The sequence below is a fragment of the Meriones unguiculatus genome, chromosome X (assembly GCF_030254825.1).
Source record: "Meriones unguiculatus strain TT.TT164.6M chromosome X, Bangor_MerUng_6.1, whole genome shotgun sequence".
NCBI classification, from domain to species: domain Eukaryota; kingdom Metazoa; phylum Chordata; class Mammalia; order Rodentia; family Muridae; genus Meriones; species Meriones unguiculatus.
Window position 1 is genome coordinate 31,145,347 of NC_083369.1, and position 26,125 is coordinate 31,171,471.

Genomic DNA, 26,125 nt, shown 5'->3' on the forward strand with positions numbered 1-26,125 from the left:
AAGTTGTTTTTTAGTGGATGTTTGGGTATTTGGGTATAAATCATTTAATGAACACAGAGCAGCATTAAGCTTTATAGCATTAACACAGATGTCTACAACTAGTGTTCAATCCAGGATACACTTTCATCAGTTTAGGCCTGTGGTTACAGAGAACTGAGGAAAAGAATAGGAAGAAAAGATGCAAAAGATGGTACTGAAACATGAAACATTTACTAATGAATAATAATAGAAATAAAAGGAAGGGAACTTGTAAGAATGAAGTAGTGAAACAGTTCTAGAGTTCTTCAGTTCTATAACGTTCTGGACTAGTATACACTAAGACAGGACACAAAAATTCAACATCCATTGTTTGATTTTTCAGTCAAGTCTTACCTCATAAATGACTTCTACAAACTGCTATCATATTTACATTAACACAGTGTTAAAAATTCTTTATTATTTTTTAGCTCTACTCATTAGCATGGAAGTCCAGCATAAATCCTAAATAAGAATTCCAGTATATATATATATATATATATATATATATATATATATATATATATATATTTCAACTTAATAGGAATATATATATATGTATGTATTCCTTTTAAGTTGAAATGTTGTGAAATAGTTTAAAACAGAGTATAACAAAAGACAATTCAGAGTCATATGCAGAAATTAGAATACTTCCTGTGACTAAAGCAATGCTATGCAATATTTCAGAAGCAAGTTTTCATTTATAATAAAGGCTACTCATAGCCCAATGAAACAGGGACCAATTAAACATGAGCCTCTCAAGAATGAAGATAACATTATAAGTAACTTATTGTTCAGCACTATAAAATAGAGCTCTATAAAAGTTGAGGATGATTAATGTACTTTTTGGCAATTATCTCCATATTTGTTTTTCATTTTGAATATTTCTTAAGGCCTAACTTTATGACTACATAGTTATTATGTTATATCTCACCAAGAGATTTTATGTCTACTTTGTCCTTTTATAGACAAATGCCTTTAATGGCACACTTGGTTAAATTTTGAACAGGATTACTGCTTGAGCATTTTACATTCAATGATTATTTCAAAATAAAAGAAAATATAATGATTTAATAAATTCTAAATATAATCTTTGAATAGTAAGTTCTTTAGAATTCTAACATAATCTCTAAACATAACTCATGTAACCACTAAATAAGTAGGTATCTTACCTATGCAAAAGTCCCTACACACTGAGTTATAAACTTAAGAAGAGTAGTAAATAGCATTTATATGTATAACAGCATTTTTATTTCATACATTCATTTCCATGCTAAGATATATGCACATATCCTGGATTAATGGCCCAATTTTATTAACAATGTTGCCACTTTTCTAAATGTTAAGTACTTTTTATCACAGTGAACATATCCTGACTGGCATGTATTTGCTGAAAAAGAGAAAATAAATCTCAATGGGTTGGCTTTAATATCAAAATCATTCTTCCATATATGCAATGCTCACATCATAAAATGTCAGAACAAAAATAACCCATGTTAATGTCAACACTCCTGCATAATAGGCAAATAACAATCACAAGTGCCACAGAGCTGAGTATTTAAATCTTCTCTCAAGCCAAGTGAATATTCCACTAATTATATAAATGTCATTTTTAATAAATGTGTCTGAAATTTACCTTATTTAGTGAGTTCACCTTATTATATTAGTCTGTTGAAGATTAAAAATATAAAATGGTAAATTAAAAGAAAAACTATAACTTTTTAAATGCCACCATATCTCTTACAAGGACATAATTCATACCTCTGACCTTATTTAACTTCTCCACATTCTGTCATCAAAGGAGTTAGTGCTCCAGGACAGAAATTTTAAGCAGGGCACAATTCAATACATAAACATATAGTATTGTTAAATGATGTACATAATTGTATTTTGTTTTTTGCTATAACTTGACTTCATTTAGAGCACCAGTTCTCAACCTGTGGGTCATGACTCCCACAGGAATTGCATATCAGATATCTGGCATATCACATATTTGCATTATGGTTCATATGAGTATCAAAATTACAGTTATGACTTAGCAAAAAATAATTTTATGGCAGTAAGTCACCACAACATATGGAACAATATTAAAGTGTTGCAGCGTTAGTAAAGTTGAGAACCAGTGATTTAGAGATTTAGAGAAAAAAATGAAAATTTCACATTCATATATCATGTGTTTTGTTAATGTCATATAGGTCATCAAATCTCTCTCTGTTCTTAAAACTCAAAGTTTCATATCTGTCCCTTTTTACCACTTCTAATGAAACATAGACTCAAGAAAGAAGGAGATTCGTTGTCACTTGAGACTCAGTTTCAACTTCAGGCTTCCTTATATTTACAATACCATGTACAGACACACACCAACTTGTGAATTTCCAAGCTGTTATTCTTTTCTAAAGGATGGATAAAAAATTATCCTGGGTCTCTTGATAATCTGTATCAGTCAAACATTGGAACTTAAATGAGACAAAAGTAAGGCACTCATGTATATCTCTATCTATGGGTCTATGAAAGTCTTTAATTAAATTCTTTTTTAATTTTATATTTGTGGCTTTGTTTTTTTACTATATTTTTAAAATTTATTCACTTTATTTCCTGACTATAGCCCCCTCTCTTACCTGCTCTAGGTCCACCCTCACTCTCTTAATCCTATTTCTTCGTCCCCTATACCAAAAAAGGGGGGCACCTACCCCCATCTGACCCTAACATATAAAATCTCATCAGGAATGCCTGGATCCTATTCCTATGTGACCTGGCAAGGCATATACACCAGGCAGCACTGATCAAAGGGAGGGCAACAAGGTCAGTGTCAAAGATAACTCCTGTTCCCCATACTACTTATTAGGGTACCCATATGAAGATTGCGTTGCCTATTGGCTCCATCTGAGAAGTGCATCTATGTTCTCTCCATGCATGGTCCTTGGTTGGTGGTGAATCAATCAATTCATGGAACCCTGGGCCCAGAGTAGTTGACTTTGTTGATCTCCTTGTGGAGCTTTTTGTCCTTCCAGATCCTCCTTTCCCCTCAGTGTTCCATAAGACTCACTGCCCAAAGTTTGGATATAAGTCTCAGCATTGGCTTTGATCCCCTCCTGGGAGGAGTCTTCCAGAAAACATATATGGTAGGCTCCTTACCTGTTACCTCTCTTCAGCTGCGTTCGCTGTCTATTTGTCATTCTGAACACGAAGTAAGCATACTATCTTGGGTCCTTGTTGTTTTTTAGCTTCTTTAGATCTATTGATTTTAGTAGGATTATCCTGTATTACATGGCTAATATCCACTTATAAGTGAGTATGTACAATGTGTGTCTTTCTGATTCTGTGTTACCGCACTCAGGCTGATCTTTTCTAGTTCCATCCATTTGCTTGCAAAGTTCATGGTGTCCTTGGATTTAATAGCTCCACACCATTCTAATGTGTAAATGTACCACAATTTCTTTATGCATTCTTCAGTTGAGGAACATATAGGTTGTTTACAGATTCTGACTATTACAAATAAAGCTACTATGAACATAGGTGAGCAAATGTCTTTTTTGTATGGTAGAGCATCTTTCAGGTTTATGCCCAGAAGTGGTATAGCTGGGTCTTGAGGTAGTGCTAGTCCCAATTTTCTGAGAAAGCATCATATTGATTTTCAAATTGGTTGTGCAAGTTTGCACTCCCACTAGCAATGGTGGAGTGTCCCCCTTTCTCCATATCCTCACTGGCATATGCTGTCAATTGAGTTTTAGATCTTGCCAATTCTGATAGATGAAAGATGGAATCCCAGAGTTGTTTTGATTTCCATATTCCTGATGACTAAAGAAATTGAGATTTTTTATTTCATTTTTAATTTATTACAATTTCTTCACATTGTATCCCAGCTGTACCTTCCTTTCTCATCACCTCCCAATCCAAGTGCCTTCTCTCCCTGTTCTCCTCCCCTCTCACTGCCCAAGTCCACTGATAAGAGAGGTCCTCCTCCCTTACATCGGATTCTACCCTATCAGGTCTCATCAGGACTGTCTGCTTTATCTTCCTTTGTGGTCTGATAAGGCTGCCCCACCCCCTCAGAGGAGATAATCAAAGAGAAGCCAATGAGTTCATGTCAGAGACAGTCTATGTTCCCCTTACTAGAGTACTCACTTGGAGACTGAGTTGCCATGGTCTACATACGTGCAGGGGTTCTAGGTTATCTCCATGAACGGTCTGCGGTTGGAGTATCAGTATCAGAAAAGACCTCTGGGCTCAGAAATTTTTGTTCTGTTGCACTCCTTGTGGAGCTCTATCTCCCCTTCCTTTCATACGATTCCCTGCACTCTGCCCAAAGTTTGGCTATGAATCTCAGCATCTGGTTCAATACTGCTAGGTAGAGACTCTTAGAGGCCCTCTGTGGTAGGATCCTGTCCTATTATCTGTTTTCTCGCTCTTCTGATGTCTATCCTGTTTGCCTTTCTGAGTGACAACTGAGCATTTTACCCAAGGTCCTCTGTCTTGCTTAGCTTCTTTAGATGTAGAGATTTTAGTATGCTTATCCTTCGGTATAAGTCTAATATCCACTTATAAGTGTGTATAAAGAAATTGTGTTTTTCTGCTTTAGGGATACCTCACTCAGGATGATCTTTCTAGTTCTCACCATTTGCCTGCAGATTTCATGATTTCCTTGTTTTTAATTCTTGAATAGGATTCCATTGTGTAAATGTACCACAATTTCTGTATCCATTCCTCGGTTGAGGGACATCTAGGTTGTTTCCAGATTCTGGCTGTTACAAATAGAACTGCTATGAACATGGTTGAATAAATGCCCTCTTTGTATAGTTGAGCATATTTTGGATATATGCCGAGGAGTGCTATAGCTGGATCTTGAGGTAACACTAATCCTAATTGTCTGAAAATGCTCCAGATTGATTTCCTAAGTAGTTGTACAAGTTTACATTCCCACCAGCAATAGAGGAGTGTTCTGCTTTCTCTGCATCCTCTCTAGCATGTGCTGTCAATACAGCTTTTAATCTTACCATTCTGATGGGTATAAGGTGAATCTCAGGGGCATTTTGATTTGCATCTCAGTGTTGAATATAGACCTTGAACATTTTTAAGTGTTTTTCTGTCATTTGATAGTCCTCTATTGAGAATTCTCTATTTAGCTCTGTTCCCCATTTTTTAATACCTTTACTTGGTTTGTTGCTTTTTAACTTCTTTAGCTCTTTATATATTCTGGGTATTAGCCCTCTGTCAGATATAGGGTTGGTGAAGATATTTTCCCAGTCTGCATTCTGTCATTTTGTTCTGTTGACAATATCCTTTGCTTTACAGAAGTTTCAGTTTCATGAGGTCCCATTTGTTGATCTTAGAGCCTAGGCTATTGTTCTTTTCAGGAAGTTGTCTCCAGTGCCAATGAGTTCAAGGTTCTTCCCCGCTTTTTCTTCTAACCAATTTGGTGTGTGTTGTTTTATGTTGAGGTCTTTGATTCACTTGAACTTCAGTTTTGTGCAGGGTGATAAGTATGGGCCTATTTGCATTTTTCAATATTTGGACATCAAGTTAGACCAGCAACATTTGTTGAAGATGCTATCTATTTTTCCACTGTTTGGCTTTGGCATCTTTTGTCAACAATCAGATGTCTATAGGTGTGTGTGTGTGTGTGTGTGTGTGTGTGTGTGTGTGTGTGTTTCTGTGTCTTCTTTTCTATTCCATTGATCCACTAGCCCGTTTCTATGCCAGTGCTATGCATTTTTTATCACTGTTGCTCTATAGTACAGCTTCAGATTAGGGATGGAGACACCTCCAGAAGATCATTAATTATAAAGGATTGTTTAGCTATTCTGGTTTCTAGTTATTCCATGTGAAGTTGAGAATTTTTCCTTCAATATCTGTAAAGAATTGTCTTCATAATTGATATGAATTACATTTGAAACTGTAGATTGCTTTTGGTAAGATGGCCATTTTTACTATGTTAATCCTGCAGAGCCATGAGCATGGGAGATGTTTCCATCTTCTGATATCTTCTATTTCTTTCTTCAGGGACTTGAAGTGTTTTTTGTTTGTTTGTTTGTCTGTTTGTTTTGTTTTTTGTTTGTTTGTTTGTTTGTTTTTCATACAAGTCTTTGACTTGCTTGATTAGAATTACACCAAGGTACTATATGTCTTTTGTGGCTATTGTGAAGGGTGTTGGTTGATTCTCTAATTTTTCTCTCAGCCCATTTGTCTTTTGTATATAGGAAAGTTACTGGTTTTTTTGTTTTGTTTTGTTTTTTTGAGGTTTTTTTTTTAGCTAATTTTGTATCCAGCCACTTTGCTTACAGTGTTTATCAGCTGTAAGTGTTCCCTGGTAGATTATTTGGGGTCTCTCATGTATATTATCTGCCAATAGTGATACCCTTACTACTTCATTTCTGATTTGATTTCTTTGATCTCCTTTGTCGTATTGCTCTACCAAGAAATTCAATAACTAGGTAGAAGAGATATGGAGAGTCTGGACAGCCTTGCCTTGTCCCTGGTTTTAGTGGGATTGATTTAAGTTTCTCAACATTTATTTTGATGTTGTCTACAGGCTTGCTGTGTATTTTCTTTACTTTGTTCAGGTAAGTGCCTTTTATCCTTGATCTCTCCAGGACTTTAAACATAAACGACTCTTGGATTTTTTTCTTTTATTTATTTTTACTTTTTATTATTAGTTACATTTTATTAACTCTGTATCCCAGCTGTATCCCGCTCCCTCATTCCCTCCCAATCCCATCCTCCGTTCCTCATCTCCTCTCTACCCCTTTCCAAGTCCACTGATTGGGGAGGACCTCATCCCCTTTCATCTGACCCTGTTTTATCAGGTATCTTCAAGACTGGCTGCAAAGTCCACGTCTGTGGCCTAGCAGGACTGCTCCTCCCTTGAACGGTGGGGAAGTCAAAGAGCCTGCCATTGAGTTCCTGTCAGAAATAGCCCCTGTTTCCCTTACTAGGGAAAACCAATTGGATACTGAGCTACCACAGAGGTTCTAGGTTATATCCATACATGGTCCTTGGTGGAGTATCAGTCTCAGAAAAGAGCCTTGTGCCCAGATATGTTTAGTTCTTGTGGAGCTCCTATCCTCTCCACGTCATACTAACTCTCCCTTCTTTCATATGATTCCCTGTGGATTTTTTTCAAATGCTTTTTCAGCATCGAAGGAGCTGATCATGTGGGTTTTTTTTTTCCTTTTAGTTTGTTTATATGGTAGATTAAATTGATGGATTTCCATATATTGAACCACCCCTGCATGCCTGGGATGAAGCCTACTTGGTCATATTTTTCTTAGATTCATTTTTTGAGTATTTTGTTGAGTATTTTGCATTAATGCTCATGAAGGAGACTGTCCTGAAACACTCTTTCTTTGTTGTGTCTGTTGTGTCTCTGTAAAGTTTAGGTATCAATGTGACTGTGGTTTCATTGAATGAGTTTGGTATTTTTCCTTCTGTTTCTATTTTGTGGAATTGTTTGAAGAGTAGTTGGTGTTAGTTCTTTGATGGTCTGGTAGAATTCTGCACTGAAACCATCTGGCACTGTTTTTTGTTTTGTTTTGTTTTGTTTTTTTTTTCCGATGGGAGACTTTTGATAATTGCTTCTATTTCCTTATGGGATATAGGACTATTTAATTTTTTATGTGGTCTCGATTCAGCTCTGGTAATTGGAACTGATCATGAAAATTCTCCATTTCATTTAAATTTTCAAATTTTGTTGTGTATAGGCTTTTGAAGTAAGACCTAATGTTTGTTTGGATCTCCTCAGTGTCTGTTGTTATGTCTCCCTTTTCCTTTTTGATTTTTTGGTTTGGATAGTGTCTCTGCATTTACTTAGTTTGGCTAAGGGTTTATCTACCTTGTCGATTTTCTCAAAGATCAAACTCTTGGTTTCATTGATTCTTTGTTCTTTTTGTTTCTAGTTTATTGAGTTCAGCTCTGCATTTGATCATTTCCAGTTGTCTACTCCTCTTTGGTGTGTCTATTTTTTTCCCTAGTGCTTTCAGGTAACCATTAATTTGCTTGGATGAAATGAGCTTTTCTTTTTAAAACAAATTCTTTATTATTTTTTTAGTGCAATTTATTCACTTTGTATCCATGTTGTTGCACACTTCATCTACTCCAAGTCCCACCCTAATTTCATTTTCCCTACTATGTCCCTCCCCTAGTCCACTTATAGTGAACATCACCCTCTTTTACTATCTGACTGTAGTCTATCAGGTCTCATCAAGACTGTCTGTGTCTTCTTTCTTTGTGACCTATGCAGGCCACTTGGCCAGGGGGAGGTGATCAAAGAGAAGACCAGAGTTCATGTCAGAGACATACTCTGTTCCCCTTACAAGGGAACCCCGATGAAGACTGAACTGCCAATGTACTACATCTGAGCAGGAGTTTAGGCCCTCTCCATGCATAGTCCTTGGCTGATTCTTCAGTATCTGCAGGACTCACTGAGCCCAGATATTTTGCCTTTGCTAGTATCATTGTCGAGCTCCTGTCCCCTCCATGTCTTTCTATCTCCCCTTTCTTCTTTAAGATTCCCTGCACTCTGCCCAAAGTTTGACTATAATTCTCCTCATCTGCCTTGATACCCTCATTATAAATGTCTTTCAGAAGACCTATGTGGAAGGCTTCTGTCCTGTTCTCTGTCTTCTCCTACTTCCCATGTCTATCCAACAAAATGAGGTTTTAGCGTCTTACCTATTGTTTAACTTCTTTAAGACTATAGATTTTAGTATATTTATCCTATATTATATTAGTACTATCCCCTTATATGTGATAATATATAATGTGTGTCTTTCTGCTTCTGGGTTATCTCACTCGATTACCTTTTCTAGTCCCATTCATTTGCCTGCAATTTTCATGGTTTCCTTGTTTTTAATTGCTGACTGGTATTCATTGTGTAAATGTACCATACTTTCTGTATCTATTCTTCTTTTGAGAGACATCTAGGTTGTTTCCAGATTCTCACTATTAAAAAATAAAGCTGATACATACATAGTTGAGGAAATGTACTTGTTAGATGGTTAGGCATCTTTCAGATATATACCCAGTGGTACAGCTGGATATTTTTAAAATTGATTTATTATTGATTGCAATTTATTCACTTTCTATCCGAGCTGTAGGCTCCTCCTTCATCTCCCCCCAGTCCCAAACTCCATCTCTCTTCTTCCTCTATACCCCTACCCTAGTCCATTGAGAATGTAGGTCCTCCTCCCTTACTGTCGAATTCTACCTTATCAGGTCTCATCAGGACTCACTGCAAGATGTAGACCATAGCCAGCTCAGTCTCCATGTGGGTACCCTAGTAAGGGGAGCAGGTGCTGTCTCTGACATGGACTCAGTGTCCAGCTCTTTGATTATCTCCTCCTGGGGGGCAGGGACAGCCTTGCCATGCCGTACAGGAAGAGGATGCAGCCAGTCCTGGAAAAAAATGGGCATTTCTTGTGTGTGTAGTTTGAAAGACAAACGATTGTGAAGTTCCTTCTAGAAGACCTGGTCTGGGTCTTATTGGGAAATGAAGACAATGACATGAGGATATGGCTAAAAGAAGCAAGGCTTTCCTGTTGGGGAGGCATAGGCCCTGAAGTCAGGCTATAATGAACAGACATCTTTGGGCTTCTCTGTAGCCTAGAAGTGTTGGAATGCATTTGTAAGGCATTAGAAATTTTAAAACACTCCTCATCTTCTCCCCTTCCCCTCTCCAAGTCCACTGATATGGAAGTTCCTCCTCCCCTTCCATCTGACCTTAGCTTATTGGGTCTTATCAAGACTGGCTGCTTTGTCCTCCTCCTCCATTCAGGGGGAGGTGATCAAAGAACCAGCCACTAAAATCATGTCAGACATGGTGCCTGTTCCCATTACTAGGGACCTCAATTGGATACTGAGCTGCCATGGCCTACATCTGAGTAGGGGTTCTAGGTTATCTCCATGCATGGTCCTTGTCTGGTGTATCAGTCTCACAAAAGACCCCTGGGCCCACATTTCTTGGTTCTGTTGCTCTCCTTGTGGAATTACTATCCCATCCAGGTCTTTATATCTCCCCATTCTTTCATAAGATTCCCTGCACTTTGCTTAATCTTGAAGCACTATTAATAATTGTCTGAGAAAGCACCAGATTGATTTCCAAAGTGGTTGTATAAGTGTACATCCTCACCAGCAATGGAGGAGGGTTCCCTTTCTTCACAACATGTCTCCAGCCTATGTTGTCCCTTGAGTTTTTTATCTTAGCCATTCTGATGAGTGTAAGCTGAAATCTCAGGAACATTTTGATTTGCATTTCCCTGATGACTAAGAACATTAAGTATTTCCTTATTTGTTGCACTGTCTTTTGATATTTCTCTGTTGAGAATTGTCTGTTTAGCTCTGTACCCCATTTTATAATTGGATTACTTGGTTTGTTGCTGTTTAACTTAAGTTCTTAATATATTCTGGATATTAGCCCTGTGTCAGATATAGGGTTGGTGAAGATCTTTTTCTAGTCTGTAGCCTGTCATTTTTTCTGTTGACAATGTCCTTTGTTTTACAGAAATTTTCAGTTTCATGAGTCCCATTTATTGAGCCTGTGCTGTTGGTGTTCTTTTCAGGTAGTTGTCCCCTGTGCCAATGAGTTCAAGGCTCATCCCAACTTTTACTTCTAACAGATATAATGTGTCTGGTTTTATGTCTTTGGTCTACTTAGACTTTAGTTTTGTGCATGGTGATAAGAATGGATCTATTTTCATTTTTCTACATGTGGACATCCAGTTAGACCAGGACCATTTGTTGAAGATGGTATCTTTTTTTCCCATTTTATGGTATTGGCTTCTTTGTCAAAATAAAATGTCCATAAGAGTGTGGGTGTGTGTTTATTTCTTGGTCTTCTATTTTATTCCATTGATCTGCTGCCAGGACTACGCAGTTTTTATTAAAGTTGCTTTTGGCTTTTTGTCAAAACTCAAGTATCCATAGGTGTGTGGGTTTATTTCTGGATCTTCTACTAGATTCCATTGATCTACCACTCTGTTTATATACTATTTTCATTACTGTTGCTCAGTAGTAGAGCTTGAGATCAGCGATGGAGATTCCTCCAGAAGAACTTTTATTGTACAGGATTTTCCTAGCTATTCTGGGATTTTTGTTTCATCACATGAAAATAAAAGTTGTTCTTTCAAGATCTGTAAAGAATTATGTTGGCATTTTGATAGGAATTGCATTGAATTTACAGATTGTATTTGGCGGGATAGCCATTTTCCCTATGTTAATCCTACTGATCCATGACCAAGGGGAAAATCTTTCCATCTTCTGATTTCTTCTTCAATTTCTTTCTTCAAAGACTTTTTTTTTGCCATACCCATCTTTCACTTGCTTGGTTAGATTAATACCAAGGTATTTTATATTATTTGTGACTATAGTGAAGGATATTTTTTCCTAATTTCTTTCAAAGCCTGTTTGTCTTTTGTATACAGGAGTGCTACTGATTTTTTTTTTTTTGAGTTAATTTTGTATCCAGCCAATTTGCTGAAGGTGTTTATCAGCTAAAGAAGTTTTCTGGTAGAAATAGTTGTGTCACTCATGTGTACTACCATATCATCCACAAATGGTGACATCTTCTTTTCTGATTTGTGTGCCATTTATCTCCTTTGTTCTCTTAATGCTCTAGTAAAGACTTCAAGTACTGTGTTGAAGAGATACAGTGAGAGTGGGCAGCCTAGCCTTGTCTCTGATTTTGGTTGCTCTCTGTTTAATTTGATGTTGGCTATAAGCTTACTGTATGTTGGCTTTACTATGTTTAGGTATGTGTGCATTTCCCTGTTCTCTCCAAAACTTTAAACATGAATAATTGTTTGATTTTTTTCAAATGCATTTTCAGCTCATAAGGAGATGATCATGTACTTTTTTCTTTTTCATTTTGTCTATACAGTGATTACATTGATGGATTTCCATATATTGAACCACCCCTTCATACCTAGGATGAAGCCTTCTTGGTCATATTGAATGATAACTTTGATGTGTTCTTAGATTCAGTTTGCAAATATTTTATTGAGTATTTTTGCATCAATGTTTATAAGGAAAATTGGACTGAAATTCTCTTTGTTGAATTTTTGTGAGTTTTAGTTATCAAAGTGACTATGGCTTCATAGAATGAGTTTGGTAATATTTCTTCTGTTTCTATTTTGTGGAATAGTTTGAAGAGTATTGGAGTTAACTCTTCTTTGAAGGTCTGGTAGAATTCTGCACTGAAACAATATGGCCCTTGGCTTGTTTTTTTAGAAGGGAGATTTTTGATGAGAGCTTTTATGTCCTTAGGGGTTATAGAACTATTTAATTTATTTACTTGATCTTGATTCAGCTTTGGTAAATGGAATCTATCAAGAAAATTGTCCATTTCTTTTACATTTTCAAATTTTGTTGTTTACAGGCTTTTGAATTTAGACATAATGCTTCTTTTGATTTCCTCTGTCTCTTCTTATGTACCCCTTTTCATTTCTGATTTTGTTGGTTTGAATAGTTGTTTTTTAATTAGCTTGTCTAATGGTTTGTGTATCTTGTTGATTTTTTCAATGAACAAGCTCTTGGTTTCTTTGATTATTTGAATTGTTCTCTTTGTAATTTATTGATTTCAGCCCGGAGTTTGATTATTTCCAACTGACTACTCCTCTTGAGGGTCTCGTCTTCTTCTTCTTCTTCTTTTTCTTCTTCTTTTTCTTCTTCTTCTTCTTCTTCTTCTTCTTCTTCTTCTTCTTCTTCTTCTTCTTCTTCTCCTTTCAGGTGTGCCGTTAAGTTTCTTGAATGAGAGGCTTCAAATGTCTTTATGAAAGAACTTAATACTATGAACTTTCCTCTTAGCACCACTTTCATTGTGTCCCATAAGTTAAGGTAAGTTGTCCCTTCATTTTCAATAAGTTCTAGGAAGTCTTTAATTTCTTTCTATTTCCTCTCTGATCTGGGTGTCATTGAGTAGAGAGTTGTTCATTTTCCATGTGTGTGTAGGCTTTTTGATGTATCTGTTATTGTTGAAATCTAGTTTTAGATCATGGTAGTCTGATATAATTCCAAGGATTATTTCAGTCTTCTTGTATCTGTTGAGGCATGCCTTGTTTTGTCTATATGATCAAATTTGGAGAAGGTTCCAAAAGGTGATGAGAAGATGTTATACTCCTTTGTGTTTGGGTGAAAGATTTTGTAGACATCTATTGAGTTCATTTCATTTAAGACCTCTGTGTCATTATTTTTCTGTTCAGCTTATTCTCAGTGATCTTTCCCATGGTGAGAGTAGTGTGTTTATGTTTCCAACAATTAAGGTTTGTGGATAGATGTGTGATTTAAACTTTAATATTTCTTTGACAAATGTAGGAGCCCTTAGATTTGGTGCGTAGATATTCAGGATTGTCATGTCCTCCTGGTGGATTTTTCCATTGTTGAGAATGAAGTGTCATTCTCCATCTCTTGCTTAATTTTAGTTGAAAATGTGTTTTATAAGACATTAAGATGGGTAATCTTACTTGATATTAGTGACCAATGATTGTTAATTTCTTTTATCGCGTTTATTGTGGTGATAGTGTGTTTGTGTGCTTGTTTCTTTTGAATTTTTGTTTGATTGTGTCTTCATCCTGTGTTTTCTTGGGTGTAGTTGATCTTTTTGGGTTGGAGTTTTCCTCCTAGTATCTTCTATATGGCTGGTTTGCAGTAGGTATATTGCTTAAATTTAGTTATTTCATGGAATATTTTGTTTTCTGCATCTTTGTTGATTAAAAGTTTTGTTGGATATAGAAGTCTGTGTTGTCATCTGTGGTCTCTTAGTGTCTGCATGACATATGCCCAAGCTGTTCTGGTTTAGTAGTCTCTGTTGAGAAGTCTGGTGTTATTTTAATAGGTTTGCCTTTATATGTTACTTGGCCTTTTTTCCTTGCTGCTTTTAATATTTTTTCCTTTGTTCTGTAGATTTAGTGTTTTGATTATTATGCAGCAGAAAAAAACACTTATTTTCTTATCTAGTCCATTTGGTATTCTGTAGGCCTCTTGTATGTTTAAGGCCATCTCTTTCTTAAGGTTGATGAATCTTTCTTCTATATATTTCTCAAAAGTATATTTTGGTCCTTGGAGCCTGGAATCTTCTTTTTCATCTTTTCCTTAGGTCTTAGGTTTTGTCTTTTCATGGTGTCCTTGATTTCTTGGACGTTTTGGGTCTAAAACTTTCAATTTTATTTTTCCTCAGAGAGATGTATCAATTTCTGCAATTTTATCTTCAGTGCCTGAGATTCTCTCCTCCATTTCTTGTATTCTGTTGGTGATGCTTGCCTTTGTGGTTCCTGATCTATTCTCTAAGTTCTCCAACTACAGGATTTTCTGTTAGTGTTTTCCTTATTAATTTTAATTCTATTTTCATGTCTTGAATAATTTTATTCATTTCCTTCATGTTTCACTCTGGTTTCCTGTCTGTCTATGATGCCCTCTAATAACTGCATAGTTATAGATTTAAGATCATTTTCCTGTGTTTCAGCTGCAATACAATATCTGTTGATTGTTGGAGATTCTGGTGATGCCTTGGTTTTGTTGCCTCTATTCTCATACCAGCCCCTCACCATCTGGTCATCTGTAGTCTTGACTGATTATTCCTGAAAACTGTACTGTAGACTGGGTCCACCTGTCTCTGGAGTCTCAGTAAATCTCTGTTGGATTCACTGTCTCTGCTGCCTTAAAGTTTGTGACCCAAATATGCCAGGTTGTCACGGTGCAGGCAGAAAAATTCCTGAGCCTAGAGCTACTACAGTGCCCCACAGACTTCCTTAAGATGATGAATGGGTTTTGAGTTCCAAGCCTGGCTTAGCTCCCCTGGGTTCACTGTCTGTGCTGGTCTCCTTGTTTCTGACACAGATGGGCTAGGCTGCCATGGATCAGGCTGCTCCATTGCCCACTGGCTTCCTTTAAGTGGTGGACCATGGGACTTGAGTTTAGCGCCTAGCTCTGCTCAGCTGTACTTACAGTCTGTGCTGTCCTGGCTTATTCTGACCTGGCTGAGCCAGGCGTGTGGGGAGCAGAAGAAATGTAGTAGAGCCTCCCCCACAGTAGGAGAAGGTATTCCCTCAACAGGATAGTGAGAATGATCACCACTAATGGAGAGACCAGAAAGGTGTTCCCAGGATGGTAAGAGTGGACTCACAGATTCAGAACCAGGATCCACTAACACCCAGAAAGTATCTACAGAATTGAAAGTGGGTACCTAGGTTAGGAGCCTCACCCTCAGTACAGGAAGGTATTCAATCCACAGGCAGTGACAGTGAGAGCCCACGGTCAGAGCAGCCAACCATTTGTCCCTAGAAGGTGTCCACTGAATGTGTTCCATTGAGTGTTTCTTTAAGTGGTTCTCTGCCATTAGATATTCCTACATTGGGAATTCTCTGTTTACCTCTGTACCCTATTTTTAATTTGTTTATTTGGTTTACTGTTGTTTATTTTCTTGAGTTATTTATATACTTTGTATATTAGCATTATGTTGGATATAGGGATGGAGGAGATCTATTTCCAGTCTGCAGCCTCTCATTTTGTCTTTTTGACATTGTAATTCATTTGCTTTACATAAGCCTTTCAGTTTTATGAGGTCCCATTTATTAATTGTTGATCTTAGAGCTGATCTGTTGGTGCTGTGTTCAGGAATTTGTCTCTTTTGCCAATGATTTCAAGGCTCCTCCCCTTTTTTTCGTCTAGTAGATTTAGTGTTTCTGGTTTTATGTTGAGGTCTTTGATTCACTTGGACTTTACTTTTGTGAAGGGTAATAAGTATGGATATATTTGCATTTTTCTACATGTAGGCATCCAGGTGAGCAGCACCATTTGTTGAAGATGCTATCTTAAATTCATTGTATGGTTTTGGCTTCTTTGTCAAAAATAAAATATTCATAGATGTGTGTGTGTGTGTGTGTGTGTGTGTGTGTGTGTATTTATTTCCTGGTCTTCTATTTGAGTCCTTTGATCCACTAGTCACTTCTATGCCAGTATTATGCACTCTTTATTACTGTTTCTCAATAGTACTGCTTGAGATGAGGGATGGAGATACCTCCAGAAGATCTTGTATTGTAGAAGATTTTTTTTAGTTAGTCTGGGTTTTTTGTTTTGTTTTGTTTTTCTATATGAAGTAAAGAAATGTTCTTTCAATGTCTATGAAGAATTGTGTTGGTATTTTGATGGGAATTGCATTGAATCTGTAGATTTTTTTTGATAGAATGGCCATTTATACTATGTTAATCTTACCGATCTATGAACATGGGAGATCTTCACATCTTCTAATATCCTCTTCAATTTTTTCTTCAGATACATGTACATATTATTTACAATTTATTCACTTTTTATCTCAGTTGTAGGCCTGTCCCTCATCTTTTCCCAGTTCTACCTTCCCTCCCTCTTCCTCCCCTATCCTTCCCTAGTTCACTGGTAGGGGAAATCCTCTTTCTCGACTGTCTGACCCTATCCTATTAGGGCTCATCAAGACTGCCTGGATCTTCTTACTCTGTAGGCTGGCTGGGTCACACCAACAAGTAGAAGTGATCATAGTGCAGGCAACCAAGTTCATGTCAGAGAACTTTTCTCTTCCTGCTAGAGAACCTACATGGAGACTGAGTTGTCTATGGGTTACATCTGAGGAGGTGATCTTGGTCTCTATGAATGTTATCAGTCTATGCAGTATCCCCCGTGCCCTGTTATTATTTATGTATTTATTTATTTATTTATTTAGGCTTTGTTTGTTTCCTTATGTGGCTCCAGTCCCCTCTAGGTCCTTTTATATCTCTCTTCTACCTTAAGACTCCCTGCACTCTATCCAAAATTTGGCTGTGAGTCTCTATATCTGATTTGATCCCCTGTTGGTTGGAATCTTTTAGAGGACATCTATGGTAGGCTCCAGTCCTATTTTCTCTCTTCAACCCCCTCTAGTGTCTATCCTGTTTTACCATCTGAGTGAGAATTAAACATCTTCCCTAGAGTCCTACTTGTAGGTTAGCCTCTTTAAGTTTGTAGATTTTAGTATGTTTATCAAATATAATATGGCTAATATCCTCTTATAAGTGAATACATGCCATGCATGTCTCTCTGCTTGTGGGATATGTCACTCAGTATTATATTTTTTCTAGTTCCATCCATTTGCCTGCAAATTTCATGACTTCCTTGATTTTAATAGCTGAATAGTATTGAATTGTATAAATGTCCACAATTTCTGTGTCCATTCTTTGATTGAGAGATATCTAGATTGTTTCCAGATTCTTGTTATTATGAATAAAGCTGTTGTGAACATAGTTGAGCAAATGCCCTTTTATATGATTGAGCATCTATTAGGTATATGCCCAGGAGTGGTATAGCTAAGTCTTGAGGTAGCACTATTCTCAGTTTTCTGAGAGGGCTCCAGATTGATTTCCAAAGAGATCTACAAGTTTACATTACTACCAGCAATGGGGGAAGGTTCCCTTTTCTCCATAGCCTCTCTAGCATATGTTCTCACTTGAGTTTTTTATCTTAGCCATTCTGAGGGTTGTCATACAAGCTGTTCACTTTTTTCTCCAATTTCTTCCTCAGCCCATTTGTCTTTTGTATGTAGGAGGGCTACTGATTTTTTGAGGTAATTTTGTATGCAGCCACTTTGCTGAAGTAGTTTGTCAGCTGTAGGAGATCCTTGGTAGATATTTTGGTGCCACTGATCTTGGTAGAAATTATGGTGCCACTACCATATCATCTTCAAATAGAGTACATTGACTTCTTTCTTTCCAATTTGTATCCTCTTGGCATTGTTTCATTGTCTTATTGATCTAGCTAGGACTTCAAGTACTATGCAGATAACCACATCTGCTGTGCAATATCTTGTTATGCTATGACTTTCAACAGATGCTTGGATGCTTTGACATTTTAGCTCTGTCTGAAAAATGATTTTTGTGTTAGCATATGCTGCTATTTTCAGAGATGGGTACTTTACATACCTTCTCTCAGCCATACCAAGAATCAATAGGTCTCCTATCACTGCCTCAACTATCCTCTCAATATAGAAATAACTTATTATTATTAATAAGGCAGGTTCAAGACTGTCTACCTGACACTCTTCTGTATCATTGGTGGTGTCTATCTAATGTCCCTTTACAGTAAATTTCACAAAAGGCTGCCTAAATCTTTCCTGAACACAGTCACTTTTGAAAATTTGATGTTTAGCTCTATTTAAGCCATAGCCATGAGAAAATTAAGACAATATTAATATAATAATGAAAAAATAATAGATATTTTTCTCACTATTAAAAGCTGCATTAACTACAAGAAGCTCAAATTTTTCTATGTATAAAAAAGAATATCAAATATTTTATTTGTATTGTTACTCTAAAAGTTCTTTATCTTTGCTTTTCATTTTCACTAGTGATAAATGTGTAAATATTTGTATGAATATATACATATTTGCATTTCATAAATGTTATAAATAAAATCTGATCATTTAGTGAGGTAGTAACAGAAAAGTGGAATATGCAGAGTATCTGTAAGTGTGGGGAGTTTAAGTAAACAGGAATGATGGAAATGTAAGTAAAGGAAACAATATGAATTCATTAAGCTTTGTCTCAGATTTCTAAAGAACATTACCTTTCCATTTTATGCATACTTGTCAATAAATAGCTGTAGTAATTAAGTAATATAAACATCACTGTAACAAGTGCTTATACTTCATTAGCACTAATGGAACTTTTTGCCAGTCTTACATTTTAATATTAACACATTATTATGAAAACCAGAAGTTTATAATATTCAAAACCTAAGATGATACTACCAGTAATCAAAGGATTTTCATTAATTTCATTTTTATCACTAGGTTTATAACATATACACCTTCAAAATAGGCCATCAACGTGGACTAGGATTATTCATATCATCTTGCAATTTATAATTAATGCAAATTATCAAAAAAACACTGTGTGTAAGGGTGAGCAAGCCATTTTAACAACCCATTCTAGTGATCTGTGTACATGATGAAGTTTAAGTGGTAGTGTATTAGATTATGCATCCAAAAAGGTTATGTGATGCTTATGTTAAATATGGTATAATTCTCTGCAGTATAAATTACAATGTGTATAACAAGGGATTTTTTTTTACATAAAGACAAACTATTTCCTTAACTCTATTCATCCACTCACTTGTCCATATTTATCTATTCAAGTTAGCTTTGACTACATATTTAATTCTGTAAATCTTAGCTCTTACGTGATAAAGTCTAGAAGTGAAGCATGTTGTGAATGGAGCTGTATCACCCTTTCAGTATTATCCACTGGTAAGGACTGATTTGAGTTAATTCCAGGTGGAAGTCTTCCACTCAAGTGCAGAATCACATCATAAATTGTCTTATTATATTTATAAAAATCATACTGTCTGGAAAATTTCTTGGGTGGTGAGGATGCTGAATAGAATTGTATTTTCTGCACATCCCTATGGGGAAAATAAAGAAAGTGAACAACAGTTTCAAAATGTTACTGTATGCAAAAATATGATCAATAACTATATCAAATAATATTAAGGTAGACTGAGCAATAAATTCTAAAAGGCAATTCGTGTGGCTACTATTTGCAAGCACAAAATAAATTTTTAAATATTCCTAAAGATTTCACATTATCTCATTTACACTTATATCACTTATGCTGCAATTGAAGAGCTCAGGGGATGGACTAGGAATCATTTGCATTTGAGAAAAGACAACAAGGGTTGATTCCTGGTCTCATTATCTATTTACTTTATTCTAATATAGGAAGTACCTTAAACTCACTGAGCACTATTCTGCATTCTACAATCTAAATACAATTTCTATACTTCCCAATATAATTTAAATTTTTAAAATATATGTCATACATATATAATTAAAAATAAATTAAAACACATTCTCGATATTTGAGTCTAACCATTTAAATGCCATATCCTGCACACTAACCTACTAAGGATTCTAGTTTAAAACATAGATTTCAGAACTGTACTGTTCCCATTTATGGAACTAAACTTTGAATAAGATTAAACAAACTTCATTTACTTATGTCTTTTAAACATGTTGTGATATATACTCATTTTTGGATGGAGTAAAAAAAATCTTTGTTTTCTAAATTTTGTCTAATTTTGTATGGTAAACTGTATAACTATTCATCAACAATTAAAATCAGAAATGTATCATGATCCCAGATTGAGAAATAAAAAGCATCCAAGGGTTCATTTTGAAAAGCAGCTCTCAAATGTAGTAAAAATGGGTCTCAATAACCCAATTTATGACAAAATACCTTGTATTATAAAAAAAAAACTGTTAAATTGTACAAGCCTGGCTATGATTCTTACTGTGTGTTTGACCTATATGCTTCCTGGATTCCTCAAAAATTTAAAATATAAGGGAACAAGTAGTATTAAATTTAATATCACACAATAAACTATATTGTTTGCCAATTTGTTTTCTATGATTTGGGGGGAAACAGTCATCCTTAATTTCTCTATCTGCTTCAGTTTGAACTTGTTGCTTTTACAAATATTTGATGTCTCTTTGAACACTGGTGGACTGAGCTCTGAAGAGAATACTCACCACTATAAAAAGATCAATAAAAATAAAACAGCTATATTTCCCAGCATTATGCCAATTGAACCATTATAAAATAAATATAAAAAGGCAAAAAAATCACTCTAAAATTCCAAAGTATTTAATAGCTCATATTAAAAAAACAATGAAGTCCCAGAGCTACATATACATACCAACGCTGTGTGTTGTAAAAAAAAAAAAAATCTATCTTGGTTCTGTTTCTTTCCTTGTGGAGCTCCTGTCCTCTACAGATCTTACTAACTCCCCTTTCTTTCATATGATTCCCTGCACTCTGCCCAAGGTTTGGTTATGAGTCTCAGCATCTGCTTTGATACACTGCTGGGTAGAGTCTTTCAGAGGCCCTCTGTGGTAGACTCCTATCCTGTTTCTTGTTTTCTTCTTCTTCCAATCTCCATCCTGTTTGTCTTTCTAAGTGAGGATTGATCATCTTACCCAGGATCCTCCTTCTTGTTTAGTTTCTTTAGGTGTACAGATTTTAGTATGTTTATCCTATCTTATAGGTCTAGTATCTACTTATAAGTGAGTATATACCATGTGTGTCTTTCTGCCTCTGGGATACCTCACTCAGGATGAACTTTTCTAGATCCCACCATTTGCCTGAACCAAAATGTCTGGGCACAGGGGTATTTTCTGAGACTGATACTCCAACCAAGGACCAAGGTCCATTCATGGATATAACCTAGAACCCCTGCTCAGACGTAACTCGTGGCAGCTCAGTAGTATTCAAGTGGGTCCCTAGTAAGGGGAACAGGGACTGTCTCTGACACGAACTCAGTGGCTGGCTCATTGACCACTCCTCCCCATCCCTGAGAAGGAGGAACAGCCTTACCAGGCCACAGAGGAGGACATTGCAGCCAGTCTTGATGAGACTTGATAAGCTAGGGACAGATGTAAGGGGAGGAGGACCTCCTCTATCAGTTGAATTGGAGAGGGGCATGGGAGGATATTAGAGAAAGATGGTAGGATTGGGAAGGAATGAGGGACGGAGTTACAGCTGGGATACAAAGCGAATAAAATAAAATTAATGCAAAAATTAAAAATTAATTAAATAAAACCTTGGATGAGAAATATGAAAAAAAAATCTTAGATTAGAAATATGACAGTTTTTCTGACAAAAGAAATGGAAGTCACAGAAGTGAAAACCTCAGGAAGTCAATATAAAACTCAGTGAAAAAAATTATCTATAGATTTGGCAATGAAGAAGAGATTGAAGCTAAAGTTGAGAAACAATATATTCAGAGAGCAATAAAAAACAATAATGACAACAATATATGAGACCTCTGGGGTATAATAAAGAAATCAAACCTATGGCATAAAACAGAATAATTGCTATACAAATTAATAATATTCTGTATATACATGAAAAGGAATCAAATTACACAGTATAGCTATTCACACATTAGTATCTACTGTGACTGTATCCACAGGATCAAAGTTATGCAATCAGCCTAAGTAACCATCAACAAAAGATTAATAAGGAAAATGTTACACATAGTCATACACACACAAACATATTTATATATTCAAACAAGAAGAAAAATGAAATCATGTTGCTTGCAATAAACATCATGTGACAGGATATCATCATGTGAAAGAAAATGAACCAGATTTACAAAAAATATGTCACATGTATCCTATCATAAAGAGAATCTAAACTTTAAAAATACAGGAAAGTAGAAGGGAGAGGAAGAATGCTAGTGTGTTGGGTTCAAAGGTATCATGGGGAAGTTTATAAGCGGTACAAAGACATCATGGGGAATTATATAAGACCAAAGTAATATGCATATGTATATGTAAAGGATACAACAAAACTCATTATTTTATATAATTAATGTTCAGTAGCAACTTAAATTAAAGCAAAATTATGTTGAAACATATATGAATAATAGAATTTATATTACATTATCTTAGTCTCAATAGTCCCCAATGGTTCATCAGTTTAAAAAAATTAACTGTTTCATTTAAATGATCCAAATAAGTGAAATATTTAGAAAAATACAAAACAAAAATATAAAATATGCAAATGTCACCTTCTTATTGTTTCAGGAATAGAAAGAGAATGGGGACCTTCAGGCCAGCCAAAGAGACTGAACCACGTCTGAGTTGCATTCACAACCTTCTGAAAACAGTCAAAAGCCTTTGATCCTTCTTCAGGTGCAAAGAACTGTTGATTCATCTCTTCATTTTCCGGAGATACAAAATTTAATCTATCTGGGATACTTTCATCTGAGTCCACAGGTTCACATGCAATTTCAGTCCCTAAAGTCAACATTTGTTATATAAGCTTTGTAAATTTTTTCTTTTAGTATCATTATTATTATTGTTGTTGTCATTGTTATTATTTAATACAAATTATTGACTTTGTATCCCAGCTGTAACACCCTCCTTAATCTCCTTCCAGTCTCACCTTCCCTCCCTCTTCCCCTCTATGTCTCTTTCTTCCTCCACTGATAGAGGAGGTCCTCCTCCCCTATTATCTGACCCTAGCCTATAAGTGTTCATCAGGACTGTCTGCATCCTTTTTCTCTAGGGACTAGAATGGCCACCTCGGGAGCAGAAGCTGAGCAAAGAGCAACCAAACAACTCTGAGAGTCTATCTTACTCCTGTCATAATGGCTAAGATAAAAATCTCAAATGACAACAAATGCTGGAGAGGATGTGGAGAAAGGGGGGCCCTCCTCTGTTGCTGGTGGGAATGTAAACTTGCAAAACCAATTTGGAAATCAGTTTGGTGCTTTCTCAGACAATTAGTGGTAATGCTTCCTCAAGATCCAGTTCTATCACTCCTAGGCATATATGTAAATGATGCTCAACCATACAACAAGGATATTTACTCAAGTATGTTCATAGCAGCATTATTCATAATAGCTATAATCTGAAAACAACCTAGATGTCCCTCAATCGAAGAATGGGCACAGAAATTGTGGTACATTTATTCAATGCAATACTACTCAGCAATTAAAAACAAGGAAATCTGTAAATATATAGGTAAATGGATGAAACTACAAAAGATCATTCTGTTATATACGCTTATTATTTGACCGCAGAGTATTCTTCTAGTTAGTTCTATTTTTAGTACGTAAATAAAAAACCTTTAACAAAGTGTTCTTTTTATTTGTTTGTTTGTTTTTTGTTTGATTTCTTTGTTTGTTTTAAGACACAGTTTCTCTGTGTAGCCTTTGCTGTCCTGTACTTGCTTTATAGACCAGCCTGGCTGCCTTGAATTCACAGAGATCCTTCTGCCTGTGTTTCAGTGAGTCTGGGATTAAAGTCATGTGCCACCACATCCATTTTCAACAAAGTATTCTATAACCTCAAATAAATTTGTGCGCATCTACTGTATTTTAACATAAATAATAATAATAATATAGTTATGTCCAAACACTCAAAATATTTTACCATATATTTATTAGATAAAAATTATGTTTTAATTGTCAAGAATGTATTCACAAATACTCAATATGACTATTTTATTTACATAAGGAAGCCTTATTAACAATTCTTTACCATTGCTTATATACAAATTAGACTTTACCTGAAAGAATTATAGAAACAAAATGTCAACTACATATTCAAAATATCTTTGTTTCTGAGCAATGTACTTAAATATAACAAAATATTTTTATATTATGGAAATATTAAATAATATAAATTAGTGTGCTGTATTTTGTCAAAAGACTTTTTTTATGCAATCATAAAAACACAGATTCACACCATTGAAGTTTTATCAACTGACAAAAATTAATTTTAACATATGATTTATATCTAGACAAAAGAATATTTGAAGTAGATCTCAAATAATATCAAACTCCCATGCTCAACTATGCTTACTACTTTCTGAAACAGGTAACTTTGTATACAGCTAAAAATATAATAAAACTCATAAATCTGCAGTTCACAATATGTATACAGAAAGTACTTAATGTTACAAAAAAAAGTTATAAATGATCAACAAGACATTTAACAATTTTAGTTAAATATAAAGAAAAAAACTACAACTACTCTTAAGTTTTCTACATAGCTATTTAACGAATGGAACCAATAGGTACAAATTTTGTGTACAGAACATTACTGAAGCATTAGGAATACTATAAATGTAGAGAACTTTTATTCCTAAGAATTGAAAAACTTATCCAGAGTAGATTATCCACTATGTCTGTGATGAATCCATGAGATTTTTTAATGAATTTCTTTGAAATGCCTAAAGTTTTGCTATTAATAAAATTATATCATGAACTAATTTTGATAAGTATATTATACATTTTTACATACCAACAAATAGGTTCCCATGAGTAAGTTCAGCATCATCAGTAATACTGGAAATAAGAGGTTCTCTTTGCCCTGTAGAAAGTGATTTGGAATCCTGGCGTGGAATTTCAGGAATCAAAAAACTGCCTATAGGCTTTGTAGTATTTCCTTCTTTATGTACAAATAACAAATTAGAGCATAGTTAGCCAAAGAAATATTTGTGAAATTTAATATCACATCATTTAACTTGTAATTCATAACTCATATAATATAATAAAGGAAAGTCTAAACACAATTGTATGAATACATGAATTAACAAATTAAAATAGCATAAACACTGATATGGTTCCCTAAACTGAATTGAATTTATTTTATAAGATAATTGTCATATTATTAGAAAAGTAAAAAATATTAACTTTATACAAAAATGTGTAATACATTTCAAATGTTGCTACAGCAAATAATTGAAATTATTACACAAAAGACATAAAAAGATCTCTGACAAAAATACTTTTTCCTAGTTGATCTCAAAGTTAAATAACTTCTTGTGTGTGAACTGCAACCATTTTAAAGATTTTAAACCCTATTCCAGTTTGAACTGTTAATACTTTATAGTTGTTAACTCGTAATATGCATTTAACTAACTATATAAACATATATACTGCAAATAATATATACATATATTTTCACACATATGTATGTAGATAGTCTGTCAGGAAAGCAAAACTGCATAGTTCAAAAATCTGAAGTAATAAGTTTGACAGGACTACTCTTTAACCCTTAAGCTCTAGGTAACTTTTTATACAAAGTCTCTGAAAAAAAAATTATCTAAACATAGGAAAACATAGATTCTGAGATCACTGTAAGGATTACTCTAAAAGCAGTTCAAACATCAGTAAGCTGTTATAATATCAAATTTCTTCCTAATATTTTTAGAGCAAAACCATTCTTAATTTGTCATATAAATTTTACCTAATATGTCTCAGGGGACTGTTGGGTTTCAGTCTCTGAGTTTCTCTTTTTCTCAATTTGTTCCTCTCTCTACATCCCTGTAATGCCAATTGGACTAGCCTATACTTTTTCATATTAAATTTTATGATAATTAGAATATAGTATTTGACATATAATCAGTTTTAATGGTAATTTATAGACAAAAATGTTTTCTAGAGCTTTACAATTCAAATGACCCATTATATAATATAGATGATACATAAAAGAGCTTTTTGTTTGATTGTTATTTTTTTAAATAATTATTCATTTAATGTCCATGTGTGTGTGCTTAAGTGTTTGTATGTATGCCACATGTGTATAGGTGTCTCTCAAGTCCAGAAG

The 26,125-nt window shown here is 35.1% G+C and overlaps 1 protein-coding gene across 1 annotated transcript in view; it reads right to left on the reverse strand.

Moving 5' to 3' along the window:
- LOC110542726 (cilia and flagella-associated protein 47-like) overlaps positions 1-26,125 on the reverse strand; it is a 554,711-nt gene that overhangs the window by 370,605 nt on the left and 157,981 nt on the right. The window contains exons 29-31 of the mRNA XM_060375216.1: positions 24,818-24,964; positions 22,576-22,804; positions 19,183-19,404 (exon numbers count right to left, since the gene is read on the reverse strand). Coding sequence (XP_060231199.1) covers positions 19,183-19,404; positions 22,576-22,804; positions 24,818-24,964 — 598 coding nt within the window. The remainder of the gene's footprint in view (positions 1-19,182; positions 19,405-22,575; positions 22,805-24,817; positions 24,965-26,125) is intronic.